At 38.7% G+C, this 10,000-nt stretch overlaps 2 protein-coding genes across 2 annotated transcripts in view; both read left to right on the top strand.

Moving 5' to 3' along the window:
- Nucleotides 1-2,505, top strand: part of LOC138010347 (outer membrane lipoprotein Blc-like) — a 17,945-nt gene extending 15,440 nt beyond the window's left edge. The window contains exons 3-4 of the mRNA XM_068857268.1: nucleotides 800-961; nucleotides 1,468-2,505. Of these exons, the coding sequence (XP_068713369.1) occupies nucleotides 800-961; nucleotides 1,468-1,748 (443 nt within the window). The 3' untranslated portion in view covers nucleotides 1,749-2,505. The remainder of the gene's footprint in view (nucleotides 1-799; nucleotides 962-1,467) is intronic.
- Nucleotides 2,506-4,352: 1,847 nt separating this feature from the next.
- The window catches only part of LOC138010287 (glucose-6-phosphate 1-dehydrogenase-like), a 27,652-nt gene continuing 22,004 nt past the window's right edge, over nucleotides 4,353-10,000 (top strand). Inside the window, exons 1-3 of the mRNA XM_068857217.1 lie at nucleotides 4,353-4,504; nucleotides 5,867-5,940; nucleotides 9,229-9,266. Coding sequence (XP_068713318.1) covers nucleotides 4,411-4,504; nucleotides 5,867-5,940; nucleotides 9,229-9,266 — 206 coding nt within the window. The 5' untranslated portion in view covers nucleotides 4,353-4,410. The remainder of the gene's footprint in view (nucleotides 4,505-5,866; nucleotides 5,941-9,228; nucleotides 9,267-10,000) is intronic.

The raw sequence follows: 10,000 nt of genomic DNA, 5'->3' as shown, positions 1-10,000 counted from the left end.
AGGTCTTTCTACTTTTCAGATTAGCGCTCACACAAACTCTGCTACTTAGATGGCGATATTTATTTTTACCACAATTGCTTGTAATCTAACGGCTAATTGCCGTTGTCGATAAGGGTCAAGAGCCTAGAAAACGCTGCTCGCGTCATCTTCGCATCAATAGGGAGCTTAACATCTAAGACGACGACGTCGACGAAAACGCCACAAAACAATGATATCATTGGTTAAAAGAGCATAAATAATCGTGCGGCACGGATTATTGCTCATATTTTTGCGGTTCTCTGCATGACGACGACGTGAAATCACCAAATTTTAGGTTTTGACGACAACGTGAGCAAGCAACAGAGAATCTTTCATTCTCTATTTTCACTCTGAAATCGCTCGTACCAATTTATTTTTAGGATACTTCGCCCATATTGTAGGGCGTGAACGAGAGGGAATAATCGCGAAAGACCTATAATAGAGCAAAGTTTTATTTTGAGGTGACGTTTTCGTTGACGTCGCCGTCTAGATCTTAAGGTCCCTAATTTGTCACGCAATGTAATAGCCAATCAGGGACGCTCGTTTTTGGAAATAAACCAATCATACTGCCAGAAAGTTATCGACAACGCTTTCTCTTTTTTTTGTGACATGATTTTGGTCGCGCTCTGAAATAAACACTTTTTTTGGCTTTGAATGTTGTGGTAAAAAACAAATCCAAAGTGGTTCGGCGTTGCCCGTACTCTTATCGACAACGTTATTCGTCATCACAGTGGTCAAGATGTTGTGGAACCACTTTCGATTTGTTAAATTTTCATTTCAGATACACTTCGGAAAGACAAGAAGATTGGAGTGTTAAACAGTGAAAGACTTAAAACTGTGAAAGGAAAGGGAAAAAATATCACAGGATACGCTTACATACCAGATCCCAAACAACCTGGAAAGCTAAAAGTTCATTTGGAAGGAACGTTTTTTGATGCACCATGTAAGTACGTAAACAACATAAATAATAAAGGAAGTTGCCTCAGAAAAAATGACTAAAATTTTGTGTACCCTATTTCACACCAGAACAAATTTACAATACAACATTTCGTATCAGGTCCCCAAAAAAAGGTTGTTCTTCACATCTAATAATTTGCAATCATGAAATTATATATTACTAGTTACAAAAGAATGAAAATAGATAAAAACGAGTCTATAGTAAAATGTAATTAGAGAAAAAATTTATAATAATAATATGAGATCTAATGAAATATATAATCCGGCAATACTCGGGGTGCAACCACGTCTCAAGATAGTGTAACTTGAATTTACGTCTAAAAATAGATACACCAGGAGACTTGACGATAACCTTTTGGAGGTCAGTTCCAGACAGCGACCCCTCTATAAAGATCCGAGGGTGAATGAGCTGTTCAGTATCCACGCGTTACATTAGCCAGTCTTCACGTTAACTTTTCACGAATATTAAACAGTTATTTCTTCTCTCAACAGACTGGGTTGTCAAACTGGGCCCTCCTTCATTTAGCAAGCAGAATCTGTACCAGTATTCAGTCATCACAGACCCCGTGAAAGTAACCTTGTTCGTGCTCGCAAGGGATGTCAAGACATTCAAAAGTCAATATGACGTTGAAGTGACAGAATGGCTGAAAGAGAATGGCTTCACTCGCTTTTTCAACAAACCCATCGCCACATTACAATCTGACGAATGTCCGTACCCAGGAAACCGCGCCTCTCCATACCAGTCACTCGAGGAGTTTCTGAACATGGAGTAGCTTCATCAACTCGAAGAACAGCTGGGCTTTGGTTAGAAGTTAGGATATCGCTAGCAACAACAGCTGATTTCAATCTTTAAAGTGAATTTAAGCACCATATTTTTTTGCTAAAAACTGAACTGCAAAATTTCGGCATTAAATTGACAAAATTTGCAGTGAATTAAATCCCCGGTTGTCTATGATTTTGTCCAATTTTTCCAACGAAGGCAACTTGTGCAGCTCACGAAATCGATAATTAATTTGAGGAAAGCAACTGTTTTTGATGCAATCGACAGATTCATTCGGAAATACAATGAATTAATTTACTTTAACGTAAAGAACAATAATGAACCTAAGAATTAAAAGAAGCAAAATCCTGTTCAAAACAACTCGTGCTTCAGGTTCCTTCAGACTTAATCCTTTTGCAAGGGCTTACCTATTATGTACGCACACACGCATGCGCACGCAGATTTAAAGGAAAAGCGAATCAGTACGCAGCTTTAGTGGAAGAAAATGTTTTAAAACCCATGCAGCTGATGAGGGACAAATTCTTTAGCTTCATAAACGCAAGGATTTTGAGTTTTTTTTTATTAATTAATGCCGTCATTGATTTTACAAACGCTTAAACGCTGTTCTTTCAATTTGTAGACAATCTAATATGACAGGCTTGCTTTCTTGCTGAGTCCATGCTGGTAAATAAACATCATGAATGTTTTTTCTTTTGACTTGTTATTCAAGATTCCATTAACTTTAATAGGAGAAAAAGCCAAATATGACATTTCTGCGGTGGCGTCTTATTTTTCATTTGTGTAGATACGCTAACTAAAACCGAGCTGTATGCCACTGTTTAGTCAGCGAATGACCATTTTCCTCCCCAGAGCCCTCCGTTTCTTTTGGTCACCTCGACGACAATGTGACCAAAACAAACGGAGAGCTCTGGGGATCGTTGTAGAGCGCATGCTCAGACATCACGGTGCTGAGTTGGTGTCCCGAAAACAAAAAAACGAAACTGCCAACAACTAATGCCGAAAACGATGTTAACTAACCCTGAGATCGAAAAATTGTCATTTGTCATATTGAAACAAAACAACGATATTTGTTGGGTCAACCAAGTTTCTCCCTCAATTGAAAGATTGTTTTTTAATTATCAATTGGCTCCAAGTGAAGTAATATCGTTCATTTTCGACACTGAAAGCTTGATAGGGATCATGGGAAATAGCATTATTTTTTAAAGTCGAGCCAATCTCTGGACTCGCAGGACTCGAACCTGGAGATGTTTGATTAATAACCCCTTTACTTAACCACTAGACTACCACATCACTAACGACGAGGATGTTATTTTTTTAAAATGGCAATATCTTTTTTCTTCTGCTAAGAAGGAAGCTTACACAGTGAAAAATGTCGGTTACCAAACCTCAAGAGAAAGTTAGCCATTTTAAAATCAAGCCTTAGACTTAACCATTATTCAGCAATGATTATATATATATACATATATATGTGGAGGTCGAGTCAACCTTGGCGTAAAGTGCTCAATGCTGTGGTAGCAGAGCTAAGTATACACAAGTTGAAGGATTAAAGAGGACGCATCGATTCTCTGTTACTCTTGAGTTTCGCGCCTAAACGCTAGTTCTGTCTGAACGAGCGTTTAGTCCGAACGTTCTGTCTGACGAGCGTTTAGGCGCGAAACTCAGAGTAACAGAGAATCGATGCGTCCTCTTTAATCCTTCAACTTATGTATATATATAGATTTATCTATCTATATAGATATATATAGACAGTTAAGTAGACCCCTTGAGCCAACAACGTGTCACCCCCAGGAGGATCGCAAATGGATTCACAGTCCAAGTTGAGGAGAAATTGAGAGAAAGTTACAGGAAACTCAACACTGGAAAACTTCTGGGGAAAACTGTAATTGCCCTGAGCGGGATTTGAACCCACGTCCCCCTGATCACTAGTCGGGTGTGATGACCACTACATCAGGACAACCATACTGGCAACATGGCTGATTAATCATTTAATGTGTGGCATTTCCGTGGGACTCCCTACGGGCCAGTTTTTTCTATGTGATAACGCTGGATCAACAAGTGATTCACAGGCGGACAAGGGTAATTAATGTAAGATAATACTTCATTTGGAGCGCTGACAATGAAGGATAATATTTCATTTGAGGAAAAGATTGTGTTGGTTGGGTTCTGGTTGTTTGAAGCGTTATTCTCGTTCCCAGAACCCTTGTTTCTTTTGGTTACGTGGTCGGCAAAACCGGTGGCTCTGGTCGCAGCCAATACCAGGTGTCAGTGAACATCAGGCGCCCAGCGGGGCATGCGCATTGCTTTCAAATCTGTTAATCCTTAGGGAGGGGAGATATGATAGTCAGGTACTGAATGGCTGCTACCTCAGTGGATCATTCCAACGAAGCGTTGAAAAAAGGCTTTGATTGCGCTTGAGTTTAGAGTTGCTTCACATTTTAAAACCACATTTTAATGTTTACTTCGTAAAAGCCTTCTCCACAATACAATTAAAACGAAACAAAACATAGTCACAGTTGCATGATGGTCGTCACGCAAAGTTCTCATTTGCTTGTTTCCGCAAAAATTGTTGTCAAATGTTTTGTTTCGTGCGCGCCAAATCGCAAAGTCGCAAGGTCTCATGGGAAGACACATGAGTTGGAGGCTTTCGAGAAACTATGGCGTCCGACAACAAGCGTTGGCTTTTTAACTTGAAGGGAAAAGTAAGGACCAAGAAGTACAATTTTGATCTTTGCCGTCTAACAACATCAAGTGAGTTTGTCTGCAGAGTGATCGTGTTACGTTTCTTGCGATCTTGTCAGGTGTAGGTAGGGTTATCGGCTAGCCTGTTAACAGTGTGTAGAGTCACTGAAACTTCAGAGAGTCCTTCCCGATTTAAGTCAGTTGAATTTCATTTCATTTCACTCTTAGTCTATGTTATGTCGACAACATTTTGCCTGTTGTATCATTCGATAGCATTTATTTTCTTGAAGACCTTTCACCTGTTATGGCTACATGATCAGTTTAGCGCGCGGAAAATTATTAGCCTTTGTAACGCAATCAACTTAATTTGCAGTGAAAAGAGCAGTACAGTTTATACAGCTGTCTCGGTTAATAAGAGCTAAGTATTTCTTTTTCGCAAGCATAGTGCCCTTCGTCATTGCATTGCCACGCGTTGTTCAGCTTGTCTGAGTAACACGTCAAAAGTTTGTAATTATTAGAATGTTGAATTCATTCAACGTGTTGGTGTTGCGTTCGTGTATTTTCTAAAACGAGACGGGACACCGTGTTTAGTAACGTAATGACATTAGCAATAAAGATGTTAATCGTGTTGTGGGATCGCCGAGCGTTGAAATGGGTGTATTTAAGATGCTCGAAAATATGGATGAGAGACAAAGATGCGTACAAATGGTAATTCTATAATTTCTTGCAAGTCAAACTTCCAAGGTTTGGAACGCGTTAAGGCGTTAAGACCAGGTTTCTTAGTACACGCACCTACTGCAGTAAAAAAATGGTTATTTCGTCTGTTTTTCGGATTTCGACATCAAAATCATAAAAAAAAGTTTGTGTTAGTGGTTCAAAGCACACTGATGCAAATTTTGTGCGTCAATATTTAATTACGCCTTTATTATCAAATGGCATAATTATATAAATGTCTTGTTTCATGCGTTTGAAATCTTAAATGTTTCTTTAACCCATATTTTGAGTTTGTTTGCAAAGTTTTTTCAGCGTTGTTCTGGGGTTGGATATGGTCGAATATAGGCAGCGGTTTTTTTTTCAAGTTGCGGGAAAATTGTTGAACAACACTGTCCATTTTGTCATAATTTGACAGGACGAATTTTCACTGCCCTTTTAAATGCTCACACAGCCTTATAAATGCCCTACAATCATTTCAATTATTTTTCAATCCCTTGGTCAAAACAATAACAAAATCATCGATGGAAAGCGGAAAATTCATCTAGTGTTTTTGCATTGTCATATGGTATATGGCGTGACATCTCCTTGCGCATGCGACAATGTTGTTGTCAAGTCATAGCGTTAAAATATTGGACCCAGCGTTGCGTTGAGAACAAGGAATTTAAAAGTGTTTCTTTGCAACAAGCTGTCTACCCGAGGTGTTAATTCACCCTTTAGGTCAAGAGAAAAGTCCTGCAGCGATGGACAAGAACGTAAAGGAACAACATTTGCTGGTTGTGTTTGGAGCATCGGTGAGTAGCTAGGAATTTTGGCATGTTGAACAGCACAGCGCTGATTTTAAGTCTAATGAATTATTGATCCATTTTCTGTCGGGATAATTTCCTAGGCTGTTAACTTATCACGAAAAATGAATGATTCTTGGTTTGTTTTTACAATTTTAAGGATCTAGATCAGGCAGGTCAAGGTTAATTTGTCGACTCCATGCCGTAAAAAAAAAAAAGGAAATTTACTCGCTCGTGTTTGTACTTTGCAAATCTTGATCAATTGTTCTTGTACAAGTTAAGAGTGAATGTGGCTATTATGCAAAATCCTTGGGTTTATTTTCTTCAGATTTTCTTAAATTTTGGCATTAATAATCGTGTGTCTCTGGGAAGGAAGTGTGATTTGATAAACTGTAAACTTATCCCAGCCTCGTTATGTAAATAAGGGGAAGGTTGTAATATTTTGGGATTTTTTATATAAAAAGTATTCACTCTTTTTGTATTTTGGTTTCTTGTACACATAGGCTTCGAGATAGGCTATTGATCGAGTTACGAGTTGAGTTGAGTTTGAGTTGAGTTTGAGTTAAGATTGAGTTAAAATTGAGTTAATATTGAGTTACGGTTTTTGGCATATTTGGCACTTAAATCTAATAAATATTAAATAGAAGTCACTGGAAAGACCATGAAACACCATTTTCGTGAAGTGCACAGGTGTATATTTACGAAATGGTTTTAAACTGATCAAAACAATCTTGAAATTTCATGCACTGCAGTATCCTTGTTTACCAGTTTACCAGTTTCAGCACTTGGGACTCCTTCAATTTGACTACTGTCTGTTTTGCTGTTATGTGGTCTCATCGACCAATGGTCCCTTTAGAAGATTATGCCAAGCCGACCATGTGGCTGATGGAAAGACCAGACCACAACACTGTGTGGTGCAATCTTTAACATCTCACAGAGTTTATGAACATTGAAGGTTGTGAGACGGGACCTGCGATTTATAGTCCTTATTCGTGAAGACTTGAAAGTCTAACCATTTTGCGGATGTCATTACAAAGGCAGCACCTTCTCCTCAATTATTTTAAGACCCTGAGTGTTGCGAGTCCTTCCGGAGTTGAATTCTCGTGCATAACCAATTGAGCCATCGGCGCGCGGTTGTTCCGTCTAGCGATCAAGTCTATCGACGCAGAAAAGATGTCTTCTTGTAAGGCTAACGATGAGTTTTACTGTTAAGCCAGCTTATAGCCCCGGCGGTTAAACGATTAAACGTACCGTTTGTCATCCAGCAGCGTGGTTTTCATGATCGGCTATCACACAAAATTATCGGAACAAGTGAGCCGCAATGAGGGTTTGTGTAAAATCTGGAACTCGGAACCTGGAACCCGTTTTTCCCCTTACTGACCCTAGCCTCGGAAGTGTCTTTGTCAGTTCTCATTTACGTCACAGTTGCCGGCAAAAACAGAAGAAACCGTGAACGAAAAACCAAAATTAATTAACAAGTAAATAACAAGTAACTTCGAACGCTTGTCGACGACTCTTCAATTAACTATCAACATTCCATTGAGTGAGAACCAGAACCCGAAGTGCGCAAAGATGCCAAGTCTTACCATGTAGAAACGGGAAACAGAAGGTGAGCAAAACAAACATCATTTCATAGTGTTTTCCCTGATTAGTAACAAATCATATTCTAGAAAAGGGTTTTTAGGCCTTGGGTTAGACAAATGGAAGGTTTAATTTTGGGTTACTTTCAAACAATGACCTGCAAGTATGAGTGACCCGTCAAACTGAAAGTGACTTTTGTTTTAGACCCAGCCCAATCTCGGTCTTAAATTTCTGGGACACTTGATGCCACACATAAGTTCACCCCCCACCCCCCCCCCCCTCCCCACCCTTGCTTCCTTTCGAAGTTGTAGGGAAAAAAAAACTATTGACTTTTCTCATGAATGCCTAAAGTTATAGCGCAATCAACATTGAAGAGGGGGGAAGGGGTTGCATTTTGGGTTGGTGTCACCATCTTTTTGGCGGGAATTGTAGCTAGGCAACTAGACGTCATAATCAAGCATTACTTGATTACTCGAGGTACAAATGCTTGGAACCAACAGTCAAATCAAATAAGTGAGATAAGGGATCTTGCAAGCTTTAAACGTGCGATATCCTAGGACACATTTTAAATGGCTAGGGCACATTTTTTTTACATGGCTTGTTCGTATTATTACATAGTAAATATGTTGGTTACTAATTATTACTGTTGTTTAAATTTCTTTGACATTAAATAATATTTAGCACTAAGTTATACCTAGTTTATTAGTCGTTTTAACATTTATATCTTGTAATTCTTGTAATTTTTTTGGCATTTATACTTTGTAATTCTTACACGGCATGTCTGAAAACCAGCTTGCTGAGCCATTTACCGTGTTTTAAATAAAGTTTCAAGATTGATTGATTGATTGATTGATCTTGTCTCTTTCAACTTTGCAGTGAAATGGTTTTGCGACATGTGTGACTAGGTCAAAAATGTTCACTTACTTAAATGCTCGGCTTGCATTAAAAAACTAGCAAAACGTGACAATCGTGTTTTAGAATTTCAGCGGTTATGAGCAAAAAGCGTAATGCGGCCTCTCTTCGTTGTCCTCTTTGGTTTGATGATCGATCATGATGCTGCACGACAAATACGGTTCATCGTAGCCGCCGGGCTGGCTTTAAATGGCTTACCCTTATCCCTTTGAAGACATCGTTTTGACGTCGATAGACTTTACAGCAGCAACGAGAATGATGCCTTAAAAGGTGTAATAATAATGAGATTGTTTTGATCAGGAAAGCCATGCAATTTTGCAAAAATTTATGCAAATATAGCTTTCAACACGAAGAAAACAGTTTTCGAAGTGACTTGTACTGAATATTCACTACTTTTAATTCCGAAAAACGCCAAAAACTGTAACTCAATCTTAACTCAAACTTAACTCAAACTCAACTCAAACTTAACTCAGCTCGTAACCCGATGAATAGCCGATCCCATAGGCTTCCAGTCTTAACTCAAACCCAATAAAGAAAAGCTTGTCATATTTTTCACCAAAGCTAGTTTATGTTTCTTTTTACTTAAAAAGCAAGAACAAGTATTATGTTGCGAACACTTGTGAAACCGTCTGAAATTAGTATCTTCCTTTCCATTGTTGTTTCTAAGGTTTGTGCAAACTTATGTCGATATCTGCATGTTTTCCTTTAGACAAGCTGTACACTCCTGACAGTCTTACTTGTTTCAATGAAACTGGGATAGTGACTGCAATAACATTATGACAAACTGTTATGTTGAATTTGCAGGGTGATCTTGCCAAGAAGAAGATCTATCCAACCTTATGGTAACTTTTTGTATAGCCATGATACAAATTATTTAATAATTATTATTATGTCTTCTATTTGAACATTAATTTTGAGTATCAACATCTTGACGGAGGGCTTGAAATTAACAATTTTCCAAATTGTAGTCAAAAAATTGTCGCGCTGCATTGTGATGTCAGTGGTTTAGCAAAAAAATATGAGCCGACAATACTTGTGTGTAAAGATACTGTTGAAAATGGTGAATAATCGAAGGAATGGAGTTGTCCACGTAAACATCGCATCTAAATTATGCCACAATTACGCTATCTTCAGAAAGAAAATTCACGGCAAGAAACATTTCTTTAGTACTTACTTTTATTACCAAAAGTAGCAGCAAAGTGGTAACTGCTTACCCTTTTGGTTCGAAGGAGCAGAGGTGAAAACAAGTCACACATTTGCGACTTCTCCAGATATTTTAGTCGCAAAGGGAAAAATTCAATCGCAAATGCGACTATATTGGTCGCAATTTCAAGCGGATTGAAATAAAATTATTGTTTATGTTTGGGACTACAAGCCCGGGTGGGGAGGGGTGGACTCCCATATGAAACAGACGGGGATGCTCGTTGTCTCGATTAGGGGTGTACATTTTGGATTTTGGTCTCGCTTAGGGAGTTCCGGGCAAAGCGCCAATATTTTAAGCCGCCAAGGTCTCGATTAGGGTTCCGTGAAGAAACACAGAATTATGCGAAGAGAAACAGAAGTCAAATTTTCGTTT

The sequence above is a fragment of the Montipora foliosa genome, chromosome 7 (genome assembly GCF_036669935.1).
Source record: "Montipora foliosa isolate CH-2021 chromosome 7, ASM3666993v2, whole genome shotgun sequence".
In the NCBI taxonomy this organism is placed as follows: domain Eukaryota; kingdom Metazoa; phylum Cnidaria; class Anthozoa; order Scleractinia; family Acroporidae; genus Montipora; species Montipora foliosa.
Note: the sequence above shows the minus strand (reverse complement) of the source record. Positions and strands in the feature narration are given on the sequence as shown.